This window comes from Oncorhynchus nerka, linkage group LG4 (assembly GCF_034236695.1).
Source record: "Oncorhynchus nerka isolate Pitt River linkage group LG4, Oner_Uvic_2.0, whole genome shotgun sequence".
Lineage (NCBI taxonomy): Eukaryota > Metazoa > Chordata > Actinopteri > Salmoniformes > Salmonidae > Oncorhynchus > Oncorhynchus nerka.
The window spans coordinates 17,082,530-17,110,163 of NC_088399.1; the positions used below are offsets into that span (position 1 = coordinate 17,082,530).

Genomic DNA, 27,634 nt, shown 5'->3' on the forward strand with positions numbered 1-27,634 from the left:
AAGTTTGACATTATTTTACTACACTGATTCCATAATTGAATGTCAGTATGTCATAAATCTCTTTATTTTATTAGGAAAACACAAATCAAAATGTATGTAGAAAAAGTCCCTTTAAAAAAAATGTTGTTCTGATTTGAAAAACGATTTAGAATCATTAAAACGTATACAAAAAAAATGTATTCACTACATGTCTATTTTTTTCACTTATTTTTTAAAAATTTCACCTTTATTTAACCGGTAGGCTAGTTGAGAACAAGTTCTCATTTACAACTGCGACCTGGCCAAGATAAAGGAAAGCAGTGCCACACAAACAACACAGTTACACATGGAATAACAAACATATAGTCAATAATACAGTAGAAGAAGTCTGTATACAGTGTGTGCAAATGAGGTAAGATAAGGGAGGTATAAGGCAATGAATAGGCCATAGTGGCTAAATAATTACAATATAGCAATTAAACACTGGAGTGATACATGTGCAGAAGATGAGTGTGCAAGTAGAGATACTGGGGAGCAAAGGAGCAAAAAGTAAAAGTAAATCTGATTTGATGTGGATTTGTATTATTCTTATGTTTTTGTCTTCCATATTTCTTTGTGTAATCCCTCTGTTTTTCGTGTTTTACGTGTTACTGTTAAATAAAATAAATACAACATTTAAAAAATGCCGCTCTAATCTTAAGGGGCGTTTCTTTAAAATACGTGGGTGGCACGACTGGCCAATGACAGAGCCCTGATGTTAAATAGCAGGCGAAGATGTTCCGATTTCAGAACGATTTGTTGAAAAGTTAATACGCTGACTATAATGGACTTATTAGACAAATTAAAGCAGTAATTTTCAATGCGTGAGATAAAACGTGTGTCTCCCGGCCAATGCTTGAGAGTTGGCAGCTCGGAGAAGGCTAGGGCTACAGTAACATAACCTATACGGAGGCTATGATATCTCAAGTAGTGGCACTCACAAAAATAGCTTTACACTGAATTCTGATGACAGGACAACCTGAGCATAAAAGGTAGGCAAGATCTATCATTGATACCTAGCTAAGTTGTTTTCAGCAGATTTACAGTAATGTCAACGCCATCACTTTTATTTTATATTGCGTGAACTGATGGAGATGAAATGGTTGAACTTTGTTTGTAGTTTCATTGTAAGAGAGCAAGGGGGATTTACTTGAAAGACGTGTAGCCAAGCAACGTTACTGTTAGGGGCTCTCATTTCACTTTAATGGATTGATTTCATATCGAGGTAAATCGCGTGCATAAGAGTTTGCACTCGACTCAAAGTCCTGATATTACCAGCTAATATGTTTGACATGCCTTAATAGTGAGAAAAAACCATGGCGGTTAGTCAACCTAAAAGGGAAACTGAAAACCGGTATGAACATTGCACGCCCAACGTTAGTTGTGGGGAAGTGGGCATGGTTTCTAACCCAGGGGCCTCTGAAAACCCGCCAAGGGCTGAAAACTATCTCAAGTTTCTGTGACGCAAGAGAAGAGTTGCAACATTTATCCAATAAACCTTTTTTCGCCCCATAAAGTTATGAGTTAATTAAAAAGTAATATCGACGTCATTTTTAATGACGTAGACTAAGGAGCAAAATTCAGTTTAATGTCAAAATAATAATTATTCCAGATCATTTTCCATCAATGGATTTCGATTTGACTTGTTTTGACAGCTATGATTAAGTAATAAGGCCCGAGGAAGTGTGGTATATGGCTTTTAAATCCATTTGCCAGCTCCAGGTAGGCTACACAAGTGGCACAAATTGATTTGCAATGACTCCAGTGATATCGATATTTATATCTATATTTCAATATATTTATTGTATCAAATGGTAGGTTACAGTAGCCTGCCATGGCATAGAAATTAATAGCCTACTTGATGGCCAATATATGCAAATGTTGCCTATTATTCTCCACATTTAATGTAATTTTCATTGTGGACTTTTTCCCATAACACACGTACGCGAGGGAGTTCCATAACTTCAATTTCAAATTTCTACTCGCGATGCGCTCTAGACCCTAGAACGGAGTATAAGTAAAACCCTTTCCTTGACACTGTTGTCCATGAGAAAAGTCGAAATTAGAATGCAGTTCACTTTAAACCACCTCAGAGAGAATTTATCTAACGAGCTGTAGTGCGCCTAAAGTCGTTTTCCAATGCTTTGTCACCGTTATCAGTTCTAGCGCGTTAATATGTTTTATGACCAATCTAAATAGACTACCTACAACTGGTAAAAAGTTGTCACGACGTGCGTGCTGTTCTGCGACACAGCTACCTCTGCTGTAGCACTCGTTCAACCAGTGCTCTCAACGCACACACACCCCCCTGGCCAACGCACACACACCCCTCTGGCCCTCATCCTCTCCACCATTCAATTCAAATGGCTTTATTTAAAGCAACTGAAATATGTAATAAACAAAATTGAAATAAACAATATAAAATGAACAGTAAACATTACAACCACGAGTTTCAAAGGAATAGATATATTTCAAATGTCATATTATGGCATTCACTCACCTACTTGTTCACTCACAGCCTGTTCAATTCCTGATAAGCAGCAGTAGGTCATGGTGATATATATTACTATTGTAGCTGGAAATGGCAGATAAAAAAATGTGATATCTACATAGGCGGACAGAGGCCCATTATCAGCAACCATCGCTCCTGTGTTTCAATGGCACGTTGTGTTAACTAATCCAAGTTGAGCATTTTCAAAGGCTAATTGATCATTAGAAAACCCTTTTGCAATTATGTTAGCACAGCTGAAAAATGTTGGGCTGATTTTAAAAAAGCAACAAAACTGGCCTTTAGACAAGTTGGGTATCTGCATCAGCATTTGTGGGTTTGATTACAGGCTCAAAATGGACAGAAACAAAGAACTTTCTTCTGAAACTCGTCAGACTATTCTTGTTCTGAGAAATGAAGGCTATTCCATGGGAGAAATTGCCAAGAAACTGAAGATCTCATACAACGCTTTGTACTATTCCCTTCACCTAACAACGCAAACTGGCTCTAACCAGAATAGAAAGTGAGCAAGAGATATGAGCAAGAGGACAAGTACTGAGCAAGAGGACAAGTACATTAGTGTCTAGTTTGAGAAACAGACGCCTCACAAGTCCTCACCTGGCAGCTTCATTAAATAGTACCGGCAAAACTCCGGTCTCAATGTCAAAAGTGAAGAGGCGACTCCGGGATGCTGGCCTTCTAGGCATTCTTTTAAAGGTCAATACTCAAAACTTGATGACTTGGTTTGAAGTTACTTAGAGATTATTTGGACATGAAATTCAGAGTATGCAAACTGGGGGACATTGAATTAAATTGTGTTTTGGTTAGAAAATGCTAATGTTAATAGTTGGTGGCAGTATCAATAAACTTTGATCAGTGCGGAGAACAAATTTGCCTGACCAGTCTGAAGTGTCTCCACTCCAATCATGAGGGGGGATTCTTTACAAACGTGCATCCAATCGCCTTAGTCCGAGACCCTTACTAAACCAAACTCCAATCTGCAGCCGGAACAAAATGAGGATCTCTCCCGGGTGATGCCACAGTTACAATGCTTGTGATGTACAACTGCAAATCAAATTTGATTGGTCACATACACATGGTTAATAGATGTTAATGCGAGTGTAGTGAAATGTTTGTGCTTCTAGTTCCGACCATGCAGTCGGAACATATTTGCAAACAACAGCTGGTGCACGAAATCTAAGGAAGTCTCTAGATTTTGCTCGCCTGAAGTAGAGTATATTGTAATAAACTGCAGGCCACACTACTTGCCTAGAGAGTTCTCAGCTATACTTTTCGTGGCTGTTTATTTTCCACCACAGACAGATGCTGGCACTAAGACCGCTGAGACTTCAATATTCCAAGGTAAGAGGTTTTAGGTTGTAGTTAATATAGTATTTATAGGACTATTTCTCTCTATACCATTTGTATTTCATATACATTTGACTATTGGATGTTCTTATAGGCACTATAGTATTGCCGGTGTAACAGTATAGCTTCCGTCCCTCTCCTCGTCCCTACCTTGGCTCGAACCAGGAACACATTGACAACAGCCACACTCGAAGCAGCGTTACCCATGCAGAGCAAGGGGAACAACCACTCCAAGTCTCAGAGCGAGTGACGTTTGAAACGCTATTAGTGCACACCCCACTAACTAGCTAGCCATTTCACATCAGTTACACCAGCCATTAGGCTAATAGGCTTGAAGTCATAAACAGCGCTGTGCTTGCGAAGAGCTGCTGGCAAAACGCACAAAAGTGCTGTTATAGAATGAATGCTTACGAGCCTGCTGCTGCCTACCATCACTCAGTCAGACTGCTCTATCAAATCATAGACTTAATTATAACATAATAACACACAGAAATACGAGTCTTTGGTCATTAATATGGTCGAACTATCATTTTGAAAACAAAACTTTATTATTTCAGTGAAATACGGGACCGTTCAGTATTTTATCTAACGGGTGGCATCCCGAAGTCTAAATATTCTTGTTACATTGCACAACCTTCAATGTTATGTCATAATTACGTACAATACGGGCAAATTAGTTCGCAATGAGCCAGGCGGCCCAAACTGTTGCATATACCCTGACTCTGCGTGCAATGAACGCAAGAGAAGTGACAATTTCACCTGGTTAATATTGCCTGCTAACCTGGATTTCTTTTAGCTAAATATGCAGGTTTAAAAATATATACTTCTGTGTATTGATTTTAAGAAAGGCATTGGTGTTTATGGTTAGGTACAGTCGTCCAACGATTGTGCTTTTTTTGCAAATGCGCTTTTCTTAAATCATCCCCCAGCATTGCATCGATTATATGCAACGCAGGACACGCTAGATAAACTAGTAATATCATCAACCATGTGTAGTTATAACTAGTGATTATGATTGATTGTTTTTTATAAGATAAGTTTAATGCAAACTAGCAACTTACCTTGGCTTACTGCATTTGCATAACAGGCAGTCTCCTCGTGGAGTGCAACAAGAGGCAGGTGGTTATAGCGTTGGACTAGTTAACTGTAAGGTTGCAAGATTGGTTCCCCCGAGCTGACAAGGTTAAACTCTGTCGTTCTGCCCCTGAACAAGGCAGTTAACCCACTGTCCCTAGGCCGTCATTGAAAATAAGAATGTGTTTATAACTGACTTGCCTAGTTAAATAAAGGTATAAAAAATATTTTAAAATCGGTGCCCAAAAATACCCATTTCCGATTGTTATTGAAAACTTGATTTTGACCCTAATTAATCGGCCATTCCGATTAATCGGTCGACCTCTAATACATACAATGTCTCCATTCTCTCAAGGCTTAAAGATCCTTCTGTCTTCATCTACACTGATTGAAGTGGTTTTAACAGGTGACATCAATACGGGTTCATAGGTTTCACCTGGATTCACCTGGTCAGACAATGTCATGGAAGAGTAGGTGTTCTTAACCTTTTTGGGATAGGGGGCAGCATTTTCACTTTTGGATGAATAGCGTGCCCAGAGTGAACTGCCTCTTCCTCTGTCCCAGATGCTAATATCTGCATATTATTATTAGTATTGGATAGAAAACACTCTGAAGTTTCTAAAACTGTTTGAATGATGTCTGTGAGTATAACCAAACTCATGGCAGGCAAAAACCTGAGAAAAAAATCCAACCAGGAAGTGGGACATCTGAGGTTTGTAGTTTTTCAATTCAGCCCCCATTGAAGATACAGTGGGATATTAGTTATGTTTCACTTCCCAAGGCTTCCACTAGATGTCAACAGTATTTAGAACCTGTTTTGAGGATTCTACTCTTAAGGGGCTCATAAGTGCTGTTTGAGTGAGTGGTCTGGCAGAGTGCCACAGCCTCAGTCTGGCGCGCTCACGTGAAAGGTAGCTACGTTCCACTTCATTTGCATAGACAAAGGAATTGTCCGGTTGGAACATTAATGAAGTTGTATGTTAAAAACATCCTAAAGATTGATTCCATACTTAGTTTGGCATGTTTCTACGGGCTGTAACGGAACTTTTTTAACTTTTCGTCCAACGTTCGGCGCGACCTGAACACGCTTTTGGATTTGTTTACCAAATGCCCTAACAAAAGAAGATATTTGGACATAACTGATGGACATTATCGAACAAATCAAACATTTATGGTGGAACTGGGATTCCTGGGAGTGCATTCTGATGAAGATCATCAAAGGTAAGTGAATATTTAAAATGCTATTTCTGAGTAATGTTGACTATCTTTTTGGCAGCTTTGTTGTCTAAAGGCTGTACTCAGATTATTGCATGGTTTGCTTTCTCCGAAATCTGACACAGCGGTTGCATTAAGGAGAAGTTTATCTAAAGTTCCATGTATAATAGTCGTATCTTTATCAATGTTTATTATGAGTATTTCTGTAAATTGATGTGGCTCTCTGCACAATCACCGCATGCTTTAGAACTACTGAACGTAACGCGCCAATGTAAACTCTGATTTTTTTATATAAATATGAACTTTATCAAACAAAACATACATGTATTGTGTAACATGAAGTCCTATGAGTGTCATCTGATGAAGATCATTAAAGGTTAGTGATTAATTTTATCTCTATTTGTGCTTTTTGTGACTCCTCTCTGGCTGGAAAAATGGCTGTGTTTTTCTGTGGCTTGGTGGTGACCTAACATAATCGTTTGTGGTGCTTTCGCTGTAAATCCTTTTTGAAATTAGACACTGTGGCTGGATTAACAAGGATTTTCTTTAAAATGGTGTAAAATACTTGTATGCTTGAGGAATTTTAATGTAGCTTCATAACATTATGTCTGACACTGTATTTTACAGGTACGAAGGCAGACAAAGTTTACAGATATGAAGCTGTAAGGAAACCCACAACATGGCAAGCACACAGCAGTCTGCTTTTGAGTATGTCCAAAATGGCAGAGCTCTTCTTGAGGGTCACCTCCAGAAACGCTCCTTGGTCGTTGATGAGTTGCGAAAGAATAACATCTTCAGCGAAAAACAAGTTAGAGAAATTAAATCCCATAAAAAGAGGTCTGTCAAAACCAGAAAGATGCTGGACATGATTATCAAGAAAGGGGAATATGCCAGTTATGAACTGTTAAAAATATTGTACAACACAAGGAACCAAACCTTACCAAAAACAAACCCTACCCAGAATCAACCTCGCCACCCAGATTTACATCAATGGATCAGCTGCTTTTCGTTTACAGATGACCCAGATTTACAGAGTGGCCTCGTCTCTGGTACGTAACGTGATCCAGCTGCTAGTATACGACAATAGAGTTGAGATTACAGGGTAGGTTAGCATGTCTTGGGGTATGATCTTTGACCCTCTAACTTTCACACATTCACGATTAATTCAGGATTATCCGTAGTCATGGTAGCATCCACATTAATGTAGAAGTGTTTAGAAACATTATATTCTTATTTACAATAAGTGATTCCAAAATGACACAATACATAGTTTACCATTCATTTCATTCAAATAATCTGAAACACAACCAAAACAAACTGCAAATGCATCCAACAAGTTTGTAGCATCACAAGGTTGAAGTAGTCATTGTATGGAAAATGTAAGGAAATGTTAGTGTTTTCTCATTATTCTTGTCTGTTTTCTCTCCAGAATCAGGGCCTCGTGAGAGGTACAAAAGGCAGCTGCGAACAAAAGCTGTTGAGTTTCTTCACGCAAAATGGGACCAGCACATGCATTTCCTCAAAGACAAGGCAAAATGCAAACCCTTTACTTACATTCCTGTCGTTTTGGACACCGACTCGAGTGAGCTGTCCAAAACTAAAAGCAAGTACAAAAAAGCACGCTCTAAGAAACTTAAGACTTACATTCCAAGAGACAAGGGAAAACTGTCCCCTGGTCACTTACTGGAAAGCAGTGAGAAAAAGATTCTACTTGTTGGTAAACCTGGCATTGGAAAGACAACTGTTGTCCAGCAAGTTTTAAATATCTGGGCAGAGAATGAGAATCCTCAAGAGAGTTATATGTTCTACTTTGATGAGCCTTCGATGAGATCAATGTCTCACTCTTCACAGCCCTCATCCTTGAGGTCTCTGCTGTTTGAAAGATACCTTAAACCAGAGGAAGGCACAGAGGATGTGGTGCTGTGTGATATTCAAAATAATTCAGAAAATGTAATCTTTGTGTTTGATGGGATCATGGATGTGATTGGCAACCCCGTGCTAAATAACATTTTGGCAAAAGAACTTCTGTGTGATGCCAAGATTCTGACCACGTGCAGACCAGAGGCAGAAGACTGCGACTTTTTATCTGACTGGCCGTCTTACAGAGTGGAGGTCCAAGGATTCAACAATGAGTCCATCCATGCTTACTTAAAGTGGATGTTGGGCACTGAGGATGACTATGTTTGTAGTGTTGCGAGCAACAACGCACTATTCAGTCTATGCCATGTCCCAATGTACGCTTTCATAGTGACTGCTTGTATTTCATTTAGTCCCTGTGAGGCTAAAAACCACCCATGCACCATAACAGAAATGTATGTGTGGATCTTTCGTCATTGCATGAAAAGACATGGTGACCAAAATGTTGAGTATCTGGATAAGTACATTCATGACAATATGGGGGACATCAAGTTTCTAGCTATAAACTCTTTCCAAGCATTACTTGCGAAAACCGTAAACTTGACAGAAATGGATTGCAAGGACAACAGTGTTCAACATGCGTTCTTGACGTCCAGTGCAGCAAAGGAATCGTCAACTGGCCATTCGTCTGCTTTTCTCCACAACACGATGCAGGAGTTTTGGGCTGCTCTTTTTCTGTTGATGACACCTGGAAACATCACCTCCGTCCTTCAACAGTGTCAGACAGAAGAAGGAAAGTACTTGAAGTACATTGTGTCCTTCCTCTGTGGACTCTTGTCCAGTGACATTGCTGAATTGATTAACTGTGTAGTGCCAGAGGACCAGATAAGGGAAATATCTGACATATACCTTGAGAAAGTCATAGACACCTTCCTCGGGCCTGCAATACTACAGGGACATGATGAGTCCCATACCGAGATGGATGCTGATCTCCTCTTCGTTTGCCAGTGCTTGTATGAGCACCAGTCACCCGAAGCCTGTTCACTCCTTCTACAAAAAGTGGAGTATGAGCTTGATCTCAGTGGACAATATCTCGATCCTCAACAGTGCTGTGCTGTGTCATATGTGATCAACCAGTCCACAAACAAGAATGTCTGTCTGTACCTGATTGACTGCACTTTCTCTGATCCAGGATTGAGGCTGATTCTGGGCTCTTTGAAAAATCTTCAATGTCTCAGGTGAGTCTGCTATCAGTGATCCTTTCCACTATTCTTGTAGCTTTGGAAGTGCTCTCAGCTCTGGCTGGAAGAGTTTAGACAGTATATTCATACTAATTGGTAAGATATTGTATCAATACTTTATCAGATTCTGAAAGTATCACATTGACATGGTACATAACATGGTTTGAACACTATCATCTTGCCTTTAGATAATTACAGTAACATAACTTGTGTTAATAGATTGGATCCCACTACACGATGTCAGGTGTGGAAAGCTGCTCTTCACTCAGGGAACCCGAGTGACTCTGAAGGCTTGCTAAGACTGTGTGAATATGAAATTCACTTAAGGGTCATGGAGAAACAGGACCAAAATGTGTGGGAGAGAGTGGGAGAGGTCCTGAAGCACAAGAGACCAGAGAAGGTCAAACTCTGTCTACATTTGGTTGACAACTCACTGCATGCAGCTAATTCCTTGGGAAAGAGCATATTTGACCATTTGCCAAACGTTGAGGCTATCAGGTGGGTACATTAAATGTACTGGAGGGTCATTATGTAGGTTGTTTATTATGTAGCTGAGCTCAAACATCATTATGATAACTGTATAACCATTGTATAAAACCATTATTTTAGGTTTGTTGAACCTGTTGATCTGAGACGATCATTAGTGGCATGGAAAATGGAGGTGAGGTCATTCCAGCAGGATATCTTTCTGCACGGGGCTCTGTACCAGATGGAGACAGGACTGAAACGGGTAGAGGACCTGCAAGCAGTGCTTTGTCTGGCTAGCACATATTCTTTAGAGGAACAGAGCAAATTCATTTTGAGTTTGTACCAACATATAGGAAAATATGAGATTGATGAAGGTGTAGCAGTTCTACCAACATTGCAGCCAATTTTCAAGTCATTTCCTGCAGTCTGGTACATACACTTTGCTGATACGAAGGCCTCTGTCCTCCTTGATGTGATGAAACTCCAAAACGTGAAGAAACCAGTGGAGCTGTGGTGGTCAAATGATGAGTGTGACATGAGCCTCATTCATTGTTTGCCTTATATTTCACAGCTAAGGCAAGTTATGTTTTGTTATTTGTCTGATTGAAACCCATTTTGTTTATGCGATTTACAGGCTAACACTTTTCATTGTCTATAGCTTTAGCATAAAGGTCCTAATGGAGTGTGGTCATTAAAAAAAGTTCTCTATGAACAGGTTCAATGACTGCATTCTGATCCAGTATGATGACACTAAAGGAACCATTGAAGGCCTTTTGAAACTATTCTGTTTTGCAAAGCAGCGTCAGCTTGAGACAGGAGAGGAGACACTGAGGATGCTGTCGACAGTATGCAGCTACTCAAACTTCCCTTTTGCGAGTGATAACAAAGACGAACAGAGTGATTTTCTGCTAGATTTATACTCCTCTGCAAAGTCGTTTGAACTTGAATTGGAGGGCCAAATTCTCCCATCATTGTTGACAGTCTTTCAGTCAGCTCAGCCTGCAGCCTGGGTCCTTGACCTCGGTACAGACAAGGCCTCCATCCTACTTGAGGTGCTGAAACTCCAAACAGAGAAGAAACCAGTTAGACTGAAGGGCTGGCTAGAAACTGATAAAAGCAAAATAGAGAGTTTTCTTCGGTGCCTACCATATATTTCACAACTGAGGTAGGTCAATGGTCAGTCCCTTTCAAACACATACAGTAGGTGATAATAGTTGTTCCACCCTTTCATGGCCTAACACATTGTTTTCTGGCAGGATTATTCCTCAAGATGAGAGTGATACAGAGGTGAAGATGCCTACACTGACTTCTGAGCAACTAAAGAGATTCTTCCTTTTGCACCTGCTTGATCATGGAGATCTGGACAACACTGAGACAGGACAGAGCTCTGTTGAGGAACTGTTGTCAGTTCTTGGGTTTGCTCATTCAGACGACTCTCCAGAAAGGTGCTTGTTTCTGTTAGATCTGTTCTCACATGGGAAAGACTACGAGACTCAAACAGGCAGAAAAGTTTGTCACGCATTACTTCCTGTTTATCAGTCAGCCCCTGCAGTCTGGTCCATAGACCTCTCGGAGAGAAAGGGCTCTCTAAGCTGTGATGACCAGTTCCAGCTGTCTCTGTGGGGTGCACTCCCTGTCGGCTCAGAATGGGATGCACAGCTAGCCTCCTCACTCCTCCAGGCCCTAGACTACACCATCACATTGTCAGGGTGGTTGCCCACTGTAACCTGCAAGGCAGTAGGTGCAGTCCTAGGCCAATCTGCCCCTGGAGAAAAACTCAACGTCAGTCTCATCCCAGATAGTATCTCATTACAAGGAGCTGCATTACTCTTCAAGCAAGTGAAAGAGTTTCACAAACTTAAGTATGATTTTGATAGTGGTATTTTAATGTAGAATGGTGGGGATAAAAAAAAGCATTTTGATCATGATTTGCAGAATAAGTCCTCTTTTTTTTGTATTGACTTCCAGGGTAAACGAAATGTCAACAGCAAAGCTGGCCAGATTGGCAAGGTCAATGACATGCCGAAGACCAATGGTCATTGAGGAGCTGACTCTTGTCTTGTCTAGGCCAATTCCAAAAGAAGGGGTGCAGTGTAGAGTGCTCAGTGGTTTAGCTTTACTCCTTAGAGTTTGGACTGTAAGGGTCTTAAATCTGATAGACTGTCCAATCCAGGGTTTCCTTCTCACTACCTTGTTGTGTCATCAGGGTCCACTCACTATCAGGCAAGTTTCTAGATCTTCTTCACACTTGAAAAAATATGGACTTTTGTTTTGTGAGATGGGTTTGTGAAAGATGGGTTTGTGTATGTTTCCATGACAGACTGAGTAAGGAGACTCGGCAGCAGCTGGCTGTTGTGGTGTATGAGGCTCAGGATGAGGAACTGACCCAATGCTTTCTGGAAAAGTCGGGTAGTGATCTGTCTAACTGTACACTGGACTGGGATGTGCTTCACTACCTGCTGAAGACCACCACACAACCCATCACCATCAACCTCAGGAGGAGCAGAATCAGAGACCAATACATACCTTATCTCCTCCCTTTGCTGAAGAATGTTCACTTTCAAAGGTCTGGGTGACACAAGATATTGATTTCTAGTTCATATCGAATATGTTGCATGATTCCAACAATGAAAATGTTGTTTTCCTGTTATAGTAATTATATCACTTGGTACCGTATTCCTTTGTGTCTGCAGGACAAGCTCCCAGTTTGAGAGGACAGCTCTGAGAGAAATACATGAGCAACGTGCTGGTCACTTGGTGAACAGTTTAGTGAAGTCATCAGATGACTGGATCGACCTGAACAACCTGGTTTTGAACCATGATGACTGTGAAGCGCTTCGTTTTGCCCTGCACTACAGTGACGGTGTCAAACTCAACTTGTTGTTGACCATCATTCCAAAGGAGGAAATGGAGAGCATTCTGACTCTTCTATACAGAGTTTCTGAGCTCAGGTCACTGTCCAATTGTCTATCAGCATCCCTTACCTTGAATGTGACTTTTACTTGATTGAAGTTTGTGTTTTTGGGTATGAGCGACGTGAACAGACAACCTGGTCGCACACCCATTTGCATTATATTATGTTTTTTTGTGTTCCTTTAATTTATATGAAATGTTACAAATGGTCCTGTGGCGTTGGAATAGCGGTCTTACAGTTTCATATGTCTTGGCGGCATTTGATGCTAATTTTAGCTAGCCGGTTAGCTTAACATCACTATCAGCGCGATGAGACAAATCCCTGCCGGCCAAGCCCTCCCTAACCCGGAAGACGCTGGGCCAATTGTGCGTCGCCCCATGGACCTCCCGGTCGTGGCCGGCTGCGACGGAGCCTGGGCTCGAACCCAGAGTCTCTGGTGGCACAGCTGGCACTGCAGTGCCTTAGAGCACTGCGCCACCCGGGAGGCCCTGCTAGCAGGTTAGCTTAACATGGTTAGGGTTAGCTAACATGCTTGTAAAACGCTATGGTTGTGGTTAGCTAAAGTTCCTAATTAGCTAAGATGCTAAAGTTGTCCCCAACGCAATTCGAACATGCAACTTTCGTTTCTGTCTGAAGTAACCAGACCATTTGCAACATATCATAGGTATTGGCTGTAACCCCCACCAAAAAATTGTATTATCCTTTGTGTAGTCGGAGAGACCAAGCTGTAATAGAATACTGTTCCATTGTACTTGTCCACCAATTTCTGCTTACCTTGCAGGGTCGAAAGGAAACTATTGCTGGAGCTGCTCCATACCTGTGCAGGATTGAGAAGGAGGAGAGGAGTGGCACCTGCACTCCTGACACTGCTGCATCACAAACTGGACCTCTCCTGCTCCTCTGCCATGGACCTGTTTGGGCAGGAGAAGACTGTTTTGAGCCTCAGTTTTGGAGACTGTAGGGTAATCTCCGCGGCCATCCAGGAAGCTGATGGTGACACAGAGCTGATCCTACACGACTGCCATGTTGAGGATGAAGGAATAGAGGAGCTGTTTCATGTTTTGCACAGGATTCATATGAGGTGAGATGCCTGTCTTAAGAAAGATTCCTTGTTTTAACATTTGTCTGACTACTTATAATGTCCTCTCCTGAATCCAACGTTTACTCCTGCAGTAAATGGCAATTGCACACAAACATTCTGTGATCTTGTGAATTTTACATTTGAACATCCAGTAGGCTAATGACATTGTTTGACTTTGTCGTGGAAATGTCCTCTATTTACCAAATCATGAGAGCAAACCACACACAAGTCAGAGTTAGTTATCACAAAGTCCATCTTTAATTATATGAGCTCTATCACAACCCTGTGACTCTCAGATCAATTCAGTGTCTATCAATGAATTCTCTGAGAGTCCCTCACACATTGTTACTGAGATCCTTTATAGCAAAGACACACACAGCCAGACAGCATAGGCATAAATTATCGTTCAGCTTTGTCTCCTAAACTATGCTCTCTTCTCAAACTCAGAACCATAAACAAATCCTCATATCAACAGGCATATATCAAATCCATGCTATCTTGACAAGATCACAGAGACACACTGACTGGCACACAGACATTGTGGAGCCAAGAGATACACGCTTGACCTCTCCCCTCTCTCCGGCCCAAGCAACTTAGTCTTGACACAGATAACTGCAACCCCGCCACAGTATTATACAAAAATAACATTCTGATGAGAAGTAACTTACAAACATATGATAAATATAAAACATCTTACCTATGTTACTAACCAATTCTGATTATTCCCCAACAACTTTGTTACACAATAGCTTTGGAAAACCTCTTCTGCTGCAACTCCTGCACTTGATATTTGTGGAAGATTGCGACAGGTCAGTGAGGCTTGCTTCATTACTCTCCAGAGCCCTAGAAAAGAAGGTGGACCTCAGTCATAGCCCTTTAGACTCGAGGGCCTGTTCAACACTTGCCTTGGTTCTAGAACACTCGGAAGGGCTTTCCGAGCTGGACCTCAGTGACTGCCACCTCACTGACACACAACTGGACGTGCTGCTCCCACATCTGCACAAAGTTCAAGTCCTGAAGTAAGGACAATATCAAGTGGAATGTCCATTGAACAGCAATAACTATTCCAGATTGCACTTTTAAGACCGTAAAACTACATTATGTTCTCTCTTTCAGTCTTTGCAATAATGAAATCACCGACAAAGGTGCTGTGAAACTTAACCTATACATGATCGGCAATAGCTTCACAGAAACTGTATGGTGAGTAAAACATTCTTGCTTGTTGTTCTAACATAGCAGCGTTAGCTAGATAGTTAGCAACTATTAAAAAGTTGGATAGCTAGCCTGCTAACGTAACTGTTAGCTAGCTAGCTAACTTAGCATTATAGCTAGGTAGCATAGAAACCACAACAACCAAACTCTCCGAATGGCTCGGGAGGAAGGCAGAGTCATAGACAACGGTTCAGTACCGAAGTGCATCTTAATTATTTTTTGGGATGTTGATGTTTCTGTCAGAACATTCCCAGAGTGGCCCGACACTCCTCCATAGCTGATGCTAAGTGATAATTTACACTTTCAGGTTGGACTGTTTGTTTTGGATAGCTTTTGAAACCTGTGAAAATGTCCAGAGAAAGGAAATATGCAATTTGTTGACACTACAACATAGTAGACTTATTTATTAACCTTTATGTAAATAGGGAGTCACATTGAGAACTATTTTACAAGAGTCCTGTATACGTTTATAAATAAAACAACAGCCCTACATACTCATTACAAATAAAACACACTATAATAAAACACATAATACACAAGATTAAACATATTTAAGAAAAGCAATCATATTCTGTAACATAAGTCTCCAATCAAAGGGGCAAAATAACTAAAAGCAGATTTTCCCAATTCTGTGGAGACCAAAGGATTTCCAGAGTTATCCATCCCTGAGACCGGGTTTGCTAATTTATATGTCTCAATGAAGTAATGTACAGAGGAAGTTTCTGCAAGACTGCTATGTAAGTAAATAAGAGTGCAGCTCTCTTCTTACAAACAGAGGTCCGTCCCACATGTTTGTAAAGAATACAATGACTAGTCCTAAAACCATCCCCAGTGATAAAACGTATTGCTGAATGGAATACTGAGTCCAATGGTTTCAAAACAGGCTGGCGCGTGCATATAAATGTCATCATAGTCTATTACAGGGAGAAGCGTTGTTTGAACAATCTTCCTTCTATTTTCAGAATTGAAGCAGGATTTATTTCTATATAAAAAAACAATCGTCGATCTCCGCTCCTTTGTCAAGTTTTCAATGCGTGTTTCAATAGACAACTTGTCATCAATCCAGATACCCAAGTACTTATAGTGAGAACCTTGCTCCATTTGGAGTGCAAATATGCAAGTCCTTAAGGTCAACATTAGGAGACCTAGAGAACAGCATAAACTTGGTTTAATTTGCATTTAACACAAATGTAACATCAGTAAGTGATTTTTGGAATGAGTCAATCATACTGAATGTCACGAATGGCCTGCTGCACTAAAGAGGCACAGGGATAAATAACTGTAATCTGCATAGAGGTGAATGTTACAGGTGTTAACAGTATTTCCAATGTCATTTATACACAATGTGAACAACAATGACCCCAAAGTCGAACACTGGGGTACCCCTTTAAGCACTTCAAGAAATGTGGATTTAACCCAGTCTATCATAATAGCGAGGGAGGCTGTCACTAAGATAATTGAAATCACAAACGGGCATCAGTGCCAAGGTGTAACACAGACAACTTACTCAATAAGATAGAATGATCAACTGTATCAGACTTTTGACAAATCTGTAAGTAGGACAGCACAATTCATTTTAGCATCCAAAGCATTGACAGTATCATTTACAACTGATGTGGTTACAGTAATAGTACTGTGCCCTGATCTAAATCCCGATTGATGTACATTCAAAAAAAGAACGAAGTTGCAACCTTGATATGAAAACCTTGATATGGGACGATAGTTGTCAAGATCACAACAAGCCCTTATGCAGTGGCAGCACATAAGTTGATTTCCACACTTGAGGAATATTTCCTGATTAATGTTAAATTAAAGATCTGGGTTATTGAGCCCACAATGAGGGACTCTGTACACTTGAGCAGACCATTTAGCCAAATGGTCGGCCCCTGTAGATTTATTTCATGTCGAATGCCAACAACCCATCAAGGACTTCATTGTCTGAATTGCTGAAAGGAAAAACCTGACCGACATTTTCAAAATTATTCAGTAAAATTCCCCCATCAACATCCAGTACATTGTCATACTGAGTAGGTTTTTGAATTCTGTCAGAGCCTGCAGAAATAAAATGTTGATTTAAATTCATTAACGCTACCAGTTATCAGTAATAGGGCCAGACTCTACATTCATTTCTAAGGGAAGAGTAGAAGTACCACACTTTAATTATTTCAGTTTTCTAGAATTTATATGGATTTCCAGTACATGTACAGTCAGCTAGAGTGTTAATATAATAATAGCATCTCTATTGCGTATGAATTCAGATAATTCAGGTGAGATCTATTTTGAACTCTCCGTTTTTTAAAACGGGCATGCTTATCTGAAATGTTGTTAAAAACAGTAATAAATTGATTTAGAGCCAATTCAGAATGGATCCACATTCACAAATGCGAGTGAATAAAAAAGTTATTTTTAACTCTGTTTTTCTGTTTGCAGCGGGCCTTTTCATAGGGAATGGTCAGAGACGCTCTCATATTGTAACATCATCAAACGTTTGACAATAAAGGCGCTAACATTGCATCCATTCTAAAAGTTGGTTGAATTCTCTAAATCTATGGCTCTGCCTGCCTCCACAACTGTCACAATGTAGAATCATTCCTCTCCACAGGCTCTCCAGCAACATGATTACTGAGTTTGACATCTTATTGGCGGACAACCGCTACAAACTGTGGCCAGCTCATGTGGAGCCTGGGTGGCACGATCAGCGCGTTACTTCCCTGGGATCTACCGCTGTGACAAATGAGACCTCTAAAGTATTTTCAACAGTAGAGTTATTGATTTAAATTGAACAGCACAAGCTGTGTTTTCACACAATTATTTTGGTGTAAAATAGTCCATATGACATGTTTCTCAATTATTGCCCGTGATGTGATTGCCATATAAATAACTTTTTTCAATGGATTTTTCACTTAGACATAATGTGTTTTGCATATGCTAAACTCACTGTTGTCTTCCACTTGTGTAGAAAAAACCCCTCATTGAAGAATTTGATCCTGACAAAACAATAACAGACAAGATTACCTACAGGTAACTACTTTGGGTTTAATGATCCATTACAGCTATGTTTTTAGGCTTTGCGTATTCATGTTTTATTTCCAATCACAGCCCAAACATTGCTGAAGCAAGCCTATGTTCGGGATCAAATTTATTGGAGGTAGTGAGTTAGTGCATTTTAAATTGGCTGTCTGGTTGTATGCTGGAGGACTTCTTAGTCATGTTTGCAGTCAAAACTGAATTAATCATGCCACAAGACTGGCAGTTTCTAAATCAAGTGTTAACTCCCATGCATCCAGGACTTGCTGCAGTGCAAATCAAACACACTTCTGAAAGCATTAGCTGGAAACCCACTCTTTGCAATTGCTTGAATACCAGCCTATGTTTTACCCCTGTTCACTAATCAATGGCCGTGGTCTGGGAGCTAGAATTGGATTGATGTATACTCTGCCAATGCAGATACAAAAAAAGAGTAATGAGAGCAAGCTTCAATACAGAAAACTTAGCAAACAAGGCATTTGTGGTAATTAAGTGCATGGAGGCCGCCATCTTAAGGCACGTCCCTCATTGGTTACTCTTAGACTTGCCCCACATCTATTTTATTCTCCGTACATTTCATGGGGGTGGCAGGTAGCCTAGCGGTTAGAGCGTTGGGCCAGTAAAGATTGCTACATCAAATCCCAGAGCTGACAATGTAAAACAATCTGTCATTCTGCCCCTGAACAAGGTAGTTGATCCACTGTTCCTAGGCTGTCATTGTAAATAAGAATTTGTTCTTAACTGACTTGTCTAGTTAGATAAGAATAAAATACATCATGGTGCTCCCCAGGTTCCAGTGTGGGTCTCGTGGCAGGTTTCAGTGCAGAGCTACAGGGCTGGTTTTTGGGATGAGGGGGGCAGGAATTGTGGAGTACAGTGTGGTCCACTGGGACAGGGATATCCTTGCTAACACCAGCTATGAGCCTGCAGGCCCCCTGTTTCAATTCAGGAGTCCAGAGGGACATATGTACCAACTACATCTACCTCACTGCGAGGTTAAGGGTGAGTGAATTGTTGTTGTCTTCACCAATCTGCATTGAAACACCACACATTATGAAAAATTGGTTTCATGCATTTCATCTCTCCCAGTGTCTGCAGCTGAGAACCTTCTTGTGGCCCACATATGCAGAAAGAACAGGGAATTCTTAATACCCAAGGTGACACACTCACACGTGATTGTAAGCATTAGTGGGCTTTCAAATTATGGAAAAGCTCGTAAAAAACAATCCAACAGCAACCGTATCCAAGGACAGGTGCTACTGTTCCTTGAGCCTGAAGCAACTCCAGAAGAGCAACGGCTCTGGGTGTTCCTGCTGCCCCGAGACATGCCGCCAGACCAGGTACGTCCAAGTCCCTGAAAATGAACTTCTCCCTTTTCAAATATTTTGTCAACTTATGAATAACTGGTTAGTTACCTGGGCCTGGTTTCCCAAAATGATCTAAATAAAGGGAAATAAATTAAAAAATATATATACTTCATATTCATCATCTCCAGCACCATCCCAACATCAACATACTGTATGTGAAAATGGAGTGTTTTGTATTAAAAAAAGAGAGAAAGATTGTGCTTCCAATGACGACATCAATCAATTAGTAGGAAATGCCTACTCACTTAGAGAGGGAGGGAGGTTTAGAGATGGAGGCCATCCGTATTCTCTGATACAGAGTAGAATTAATGGTTCCTTCTATAAAGGCAAGTTGCCCAGGTTCCCAGGCAGCAAAACATCCCCAAACCATCACACTACCAGCACCACCATGCTTGACCTTTGACATGAGGTTCTGACTGTGGAATGCAGTGTTTGGTGTTCTCCAGGCATAATGGGACCCATGTTGTCCAGAAAAGTGGGCTCCAGGCCATCCGTCTGAGCTGAAGCTGGGACTTGCAGCAAGAAAATGATCCAAAACACACAATCAAGTCGACATGAAAATGGCTAAAAAGCAACATATTTGAGGGCTTGGAATGGCCTAGTCAAAGTCCAGACCTAATCCCAATGGAGATGTTGAGGCAGGACTTGAAACAAGCGGTTCATGCTTGAAAACCCACAAATGTGGTAGAGTTATAGAAGTTGTGCATGGAAGAGTGGGCCAGAATTCCTCCTCAGAGATGTGAGAGACTGATCAACAACTACATGAAGTGTTTAGTTGAAGTCAATGCAGCTAACGGTTACAATTTTAATCCATCTGGGTACAAACTGTCAACATCACACGATGCACACTGACGATTATTATATATATTTTTTGCAAATATTTACTTAATAAGCTTTTCATGGTAAGGTTGTATACCTGTTGTATTTGGCACGTGACAAAACATTTTTTGGTCATTGGAAACATTTATCTTCCACAAGCTTTTTTACTACAAAACAAAAATGTGCATTTTTCACATACAGTGGCAAGAACGAGTATGTGAACCCTTTGAAAATACCTGGATTTCTGCATAAATTGGTCATAAAATGTCATTTATTTATTGAACGCACTGTGTAAATATTCACAGTGCAGGGTGGGGAAAGTATGTGAACCCTTGGATTTAATAACTGGTTGACCCTCCTTTTGCAGCAATAACCTCAACCAAATGTTTTCTGTAGTTGCGGATCAGACCTGCACAACAGTCAGGAGGAATTTTGGACCATTCCTCTTTACAAAACTGTTTCAGTTCAGCAATATTCTTGGGATGTCTGGTGTGAACTGTTCTCTTGAGGTCAAGCCACAGCATCTCATTCGGGTTGAGGTCAGGACTCTGACTGGGCCACTCCAGAAGGCATATTTTCTTCTGTTCTTCTGTTCTGTTTTGGGTCGTTGTGCATCACCCAACTTCTGTTGAGCTTCAATTGGCAGACAGATAGCCTAACATTCTCCTGCAAAATGTCTTGATAAACTTGGGAATTAATTTTTCCGTCGATGATAGCAAGCTGTCCAGGCCCAGAGGCAGCAAAGCAGCCTCAAACCATGACGCTCCTGCCACCATAGTTTACAGTTGGGATGAGGTTTTGATGGTGTGCTGTGCCTTTTTTTTCTCCACACATAGTGTTGTGTGTTCCTTCCAAACAATTCAACTGTAGTTTCTTCTGTCCACAGAATATTTTGCCAGTAGCGTGGTGGAGCACTTTTGCAAACTTCAGACGTGCAGCAATGTTTTTTTGGGACAGCAGTGGCTTCTTCTGTGGTGTCCTCCCATGAACACTATCCTTGTTAGTCTTTTACGTATCGTAGACTCGTCAACAGAGATGTTAGCATCCTCCAGAGATTTCTGTAAGTCTTTAGCTGACAGTAGGATTCTTCTTAACCTCATTGAGCATTCTGCGCTGTGCTCTTGCAGTCATCTTTGCAGGACGGCCACTCCTAGGGAGAGTAGCAACAGTACTGAACTTTCTCATTTATAGACAATTTGTCTTACCGTGGACTGATGAACATCAAGGCTTTTAGAGATACTTTTGTAACCCTTTCCAGCTTGATGAAAGTCAACTATTCTTAATCTTTGTTCGAGGCATGGTTCACATCAGGCAATGCTTCTTGTGAATAGCAAAATCAAATTGTGTGAGTGTTTTTATAGAGCAAGGCAGCTCTAACCAACATCTCCAATCTTGCCTCATTGATTGGACTCCAGGTTAGCTGACTCCTGACTCCAATTAGCTTTTGGAGAAGTCATTAGCCTAGGGGTTCATATACTTTTTCAAACCTACACTGCGAATGTTTAAATGAAGTATTCAATTTAGATAAGGAAAAATACAATAATTTGCGTTATTAGTTTAAACACACTATGTTTGTCTATTGTTGTGACTTAGATAAAGATTTGATGACCAATTTATGCAGAAATCCAGGTAATTCCAAAGAGTTCACATACTTTTTCTTGCCACTGTATGTTGGGGTGGTGCTGGAGATGAAGTTTCCCTTTACGGCTAAAGGGAACCTTTGTAGGAGCATCGTTATATCTCTGAGCTGTTTCCCGAAACCATCGTTACTAAAGTTGCACTTGAAAACAATTGTTATTTACAGACCGCCTCAGACCACTGGTAGAACAGCTAAGTGCATCGTTAGATGCTACCCTACCTACCCCATGTTGCGCGACATTTCTATGGGCTATGCAATTGCATGAGAAAACAGAGTTTTGATTGCCTCTTAAAAAGAGGAGTATCCCATCAGCTTTCTATAGGCTAGGCCTACAATATTTATTTATTCATCAACTTTCCTAATATTAAGCACAATGCTTCACTTTACAACAGGAGTATAGCCTACCTGGCTGGCATGAAAATGAACCACGGGAAAAGCATCCTCCATTTGCTATTTAGGTGCATAGATGACGTGTATTTTTTTCTTCTGTTTTTCCCCTGTTCCAAGACAGGTGCATGATAATGGTCCATTCTAAATCAAAACTAATTTCACACATATAAATGATTTAGCATATGTAAAGAAAACATTAAATTAAGAATAGTCTGACGGGTGACAATATTAGCCTATCACTTGTGAATAATTTATTATAAGAAACTGTGCTTACCTTTTTTTTGTGACCTTTTTCAAACCATGGTCGCACACCTCATATATCCTAGCCCATAGACCTATATGCTTTAATAAGGTTTGTATCACAGCTAAATAAGTGGTCTAATAACTTCTTAAAATTAAGCACATTAATCCGCTTTATAAGCGGTGTAGAGCTTAACTGTCATACATACATAGGCTGTGCATGAGTTTCAAGTTTGGGGAAGATAATTTTCATCTTTTGAGAACCGCTAATTGATTGCATTTTGGAATATTCGCACTTACTGTTGTGTGCGCATTGCTGCGCTTATAATGTGAAAAAATAGACTAATAGTTTAGCTTCAAATGTTAAACTATCATCCTTACTGCTTTAAAAAAAATTGATGCAAGTGGTTGTATTAATTTGGGATCTATTGCCTCCTACAACTGTCCCAGAGTATGTTTGGAATATTTATTTATTGTGCAGAAGGACAAGTTGACCAATCGAATAGGTAAACGTTTTCCCTATTGGGGCGGCAGGGTAGCCTAGTGGTTAACGCGTTGGACTAGTAACCGGAGCTATCCCCGAGCTGACAAGGTACAAATCTGTCGTTCTGCCCCTGAACAGGCAGTTAACCCACTGTTCCTAGGCCGTCATTGAAAATAAGAATTTGTTCTTAACTGACTTGCCTAGTTAAATAAAGGTCAAAAATGAAATAAAAATTGGGGATAGTAGGCTAGTGTTTTGGCTGTTCGTTAGGCCTACTCATCTTGTTGGCTGATGAAAAGTAGGCTAAATGTGGACAGTTCTAACATCTTCAATATGCCCCTCGGAATTCCATAAGAGTTGCATTCCCGATGTGTCTGTCTTCATTCACTTGTAGCTTACTTCTTAGCTAAAATGCCTGTGAGAATGACCTGATCATGTGACTGGCATTGGCTACATCTGAGAGAGCCATGTGAGTGCACAGCTTTCCCTGGAATTATAATTAGCTTTTAACTTATTAGATTCAACCTGAGTGCCAAACGACCACTTTGGCCGCAAAAGGCATGGATTTTTAGTGGGCATTATGGCCACACAAGGCAGATGCCGGCGGGAAATTTGAGGGACTGATGCTTGTCAAGTGCTTGTCAAATTGTGAACGAGAGACTGATGAAGTGTGTGCAGCTTGCGACTTTTTTCAAATCATCATTTGATTCTATCTAGGAGCTGAGCCGTCATCAGTATTGTGGAATAATTATACATTGAAGGTAAGATTTGAATGGAGAAAGCTGATCCGAGAGTAGCGCTCCCTTTCTTTCGATCCTATCAGTATCGACAAATGCTCAAACGACGCACTTAGTGACCGTTCTCTCTACGTGGTGTTTTGGGAAACACGTGACATCTCCAGCCGTTACAGGAACGTTAAAATACTTGTGAGCTTAAGGTCCTTCACTAAAGGGAAACCAGGCCCAGATCCTTACAATTTATATTAATGTGTAACTCGACTTAAAGTTACGAGTCAGTGATGCACAAAGTAAACTGCAATATCGGGCCGATTTCCACAACAACTAAGCATGTGAATCGCGAGGCTACACTTCTCTGCTGTTCTGGTCCTGCAGATATCGGGCGTCTTCCTCTGCCCATGCGTTGCTGATGCATGCCAGATCTTACGAATGGATAGGTAATTTACGTATCAGCTAACCACATCATGTTATAGCAATCTGGTGCCCAATGGCACGGTCGGTGACATGGAACACAACCATTGGTTGATGCATGTAACATCTGAGCAGGGAAACACGACCATCATGTTGCAGCAGTGTGAAGTGCACATGGGATATTTTTTGCTACTTCAACGTATTGGATCAACCTCATCTGCAGAATCTGCAGTTCATCCTTATGCTCGTTGCAACATCATATCGCTGAGTCTGTTTAAATTGTAACATGAGGGAGAAAAAATAAAATAACTAAGCCTTGTGAATTCCAAACCAGCCCCTTGCCCCTACCAACTCACTCGGAGTTCCCTCCATTTTCACGTGTAGCTGACAAAACTAAGAGGGTGACTTCCAGAGTGGCAAGAGGATCCAATTACGGGTCTAATTAGCCCCTCCCACCCTCTTTAATGTTCACTCCTTCAGCATTTGGACACTTGTGTATAATGATGGAGGCGCATGTGAACGTGCAAATCGAGGGGCGAGGGGGAAGATGAAAGGCCTGGTTTGGGATTCAGCATTCCTAAACCCTATTTTATCTGTCTGAGTCTAAATATTTTTCTCACAGGTGGAAAATCAGCACAAAGAGTTCACATTCATTAAGACCAGCTCATCCTGTATGCTGACACCCACAGCCAAATATAGTGTGACTTCTGACCTCAAACAAGGCTTTCTTGTTCAACCCAAAGTAAGTGGAACAGAAAACCAGAGACATCTTGCTAATAATGTCACATGTTATTCTGCCTTCCATTAGGACTAACCATTTGTCCATCTCTCGATCTCTCCTTTTTGTCCCATCACTTACTCTTTCAGAAATACACTTTGCACATTGCACATTGCACATACCAACACGCCACCTTTGAGGTCTTCTTGAACCGTAGTATCACAGAACTCAAAATGAAAATTCTGGAGACAAAGCTAAAGACGAGGAAACGCTGGAGTCGCCGAGTGATTCTCAACACACCACGGGGTAATCGTTTCCTTCTTACCAACCAGTCAGACAGGATATTTGCTTTATCATATACACAGATTTAATTTTAAACCTGTACTGTTATCCTACATTACATTTCAATCTGATAACATGGTTATCTCATCTGTCTGCTGCATTAAATAAATTCCTGGCCACACAGGTCTCACCATGTCTCCTCCCCTACTTTCATCAGATAATGCTGCTAAGATAAAAAGATTCAATGAGCAGCAGTGGATAAAGAACCTGTGTGACATACTGAGAGAACTGTCAAAGGACGAAATTAAGAAGCTTAAGTCAATGATGAGGAATAAGGAACAAAAGCCAATCCCCAAGAGTGCTCTGGAGGGACGAAAAAGCCCTGAGGAGCTTGCAGAGCTGATGGTGGAGACCTGGGGGATGCATGACTCCATCAAGGCCACCAAAGAGTTCATGGAGAGACTGCCACGCAATGACGATCGAGTGACCTCCTTGCTGCAGCCATTCTTGTAGCATTTTGGCAAAGGGTGGGAGATGATGGAAGTGTGGTGGCTACCTGCAAAAAACTATGGGAGTATGCTTTTACAAGGTCCAAAACTCAGGGAAAATCAAATCCATTGAAATTGATATAATGAACAGAGCATTTAGAGAACAAATATATTGTATTGCAATTGTCTTTAATTTTGTAAACTTTTTGGGGAAAAAATCAAGTTCAGTTGAACAATATATTTTGAGATTTTATGTATATTTCTATATTTTAAAACTTTTTTTTAAATCACTGAAATATGTACAGTATGACCAACGACAACTTTGTAGTTCAATGTATATTTATATTTGTAAACTTTTTTTTCAACCACCAGAATAATATGTAAAGTATGACCAATTACTTTTTCTACCTGTTTGAATCTTGGTGTTGTCTCATCCACACATTCGGATAAAACCATGAATCTAATCCATGGCCAATTATTGTTCTACCCTTTCACTGTCATAACGGTACAAATCTTTGCCGCAAATCCTAAAACTCGTATGTATGATTATTGCTATCCTCATTTCATCAGGAAAGACAAAAATGCCAAAACCCTCATCATTAGTGTACTTGCTGTTATTCCCTCTTAATAGTCACAGTTTGCATCACATAGTAACCAATTCTTGATATTAACCAATAGCCTACACTGTTGTGCTTGTTTTTTATTTATTTTTATTAAATGTGCTTTTCTATGTAATAAAGATTAGGGTACACACTGAGCAATAACCTACAATATTGGTAGTCCTAAACCTAATATTTAGTTGATTAAATACATGATTTAGAATGTAAATTGCATTATTGAACTCTTCTTATACAATAAACAGCCGTCAACAGACTGCACTAGCCCAATAGCAGCTAGCTAGCTGCAATCCTGATGAGCTTCTCCTGGCTAACGTCCCTGTCCCGAAGCAAGCACCAACTAGCCTGGAGCTAGCCTATGCTAGGCCTATCTCCCGGCAAGCTGAAGAGGTCCATCAGCCACTCCTTGGGCTACAATACATATTTTGCCTGGACCCCTTTTCTTGCCGATATGGAACCCCACCGATCCATCACGACTGGACTACCGACGTAAACCGCCCAAGGGGTTTTCAACAGGCCCCTCCGTCACGGCGTCCCCTGAATGCCCATCTGCTAGCCGTCTAGAGCATACCGGACTGTTAGCTGAGGTGGTCCATCAGTCGCTTTCTTGGGCTACTATATCGATTTTGCCAATTGGCCTGGACACTTTTACTACACAGACCCCTGCTGATCCATCACGACTGGTTTGCCGACGTAATCCGCACAAGGGGGCTACAACAGACTTCGTCCATCGTGACGTCCCTCTAAAGCCCTTCTGCTAGCCTGCTAGTCCCGGCCTGGTACCTGTCTGAATCGCCATGGCTCCAGCCCGTCCAGCTACTCATTGGACCCTATGATCACTCGGCTACGCATGCCTCTCCCTAATGTCAATATGCCTTGTCCATTTCTGTTTTGGTTAGTGATTGTCTTATTTCAATGTAGAGCCTCCAGCCCTGCTTAATATGCCTCAGCTAACCCTCTTGTCCCACCTCCCACACATGCGGCGACCTCACCTGGTTTAATTGATGTCTCTAGAGACTATACCTCTCTCATCATCACTCAATGCCTAGGTTTACCTCCACTGTATTCACATCCCACCATACCTTTGTCTGTACATTATGCATTGAATCTATTCTACTGCGCCCAGAAACATGCTTCTTTTACTCTTTGTTCCGAACATACTAGACGACCAGTTCTTATAGCCCTTAGCCGTACCCTTATCCTACTCTTCTGCACCTCTGGTGATGTAGAGGTTAATCCAGGCCTTGCAGTGCCTAGCTCCACTCCCATTCCCCAGGCACTATCATTTGTTGACTTCTGTAACCAAAAAAGCCTTGGTTTCATGCATGTTAACATTAGAAGCCTCCTCCCTAAGTTTGTTTTATTCACTGCTTTAGCACATTCTGCCAACCCGGATTTCCTAGCCGTGTCTGAATCCTGGCTTAGGAAGGCCACAAAAACCCCTGAAATTTCCATCCCTAACTATAACATTTTCCGACA

At 40.9% G+C, this 27,634-nt stretch overlaps 1 protein-coding gene across 4 annotated transcripts; it reads left to right on the forward strand.

Annotated features, from left to right (window-relative positions):
- Window positions 1-747: 747 nt before the first annotated feature.
- Window positions 748-26,366, forward strand: LOC115119384 (uncharacterized). 4 transcript variants are annotated; one of them, XM_029648161.2, is made up of 20 exons: window positions 755-1,010; window positions 6,791-7,212; window positions 7,593-9,258; window positions 9,481-9,759; window positions 9,871-10,305; window positions 10,445-10,894; window positions 10,986-11,591; window positions 11,698-11,952; window positions 12,050-12,295; window positions 12,423-12,680; window positions 13,425-13,724; window positions 14,474-14,743; window positions 14,841-14,924; window positions 17,539-17,683; window positions 17,896-17,957; window positions 18,754-18,965; window positions 19,053-19,303; window positions 24,673-24,792; window positions 24,918-25,074; window positions 25,235-26,366. In XM_029648161.2, the coding sequence occupies exons 2-20, from the start codon at window positions 6,843-6,845 to the stop codon at window positions 25,561-25,563; spliced, it is 6,495 nt and encodes a 2,164-aa protein (XP_029504021.1). In that variant the 5' UTR covers window positions 755-1,010; window positions 6,791-6,842; the 3' UTR covers window positions 25,564-26,366. The 4 variants fall into 4 exon arrangements, with proteins under 4 accessions (XP_029504035.1, XP_029504021.1, XP_029504027.1 ...); XM_029648167.2 differs by having other exon boundaries at window positions 756-1,010; window positions 25,268-26,366; XM_065017277.1 differs by lacking the exon at window positions 755-1,010 and having other exon boundaries at window positions 4,908-7,212.
- Window positions 26,367-27,634: the final 1,268 nt, after the last annotated feature.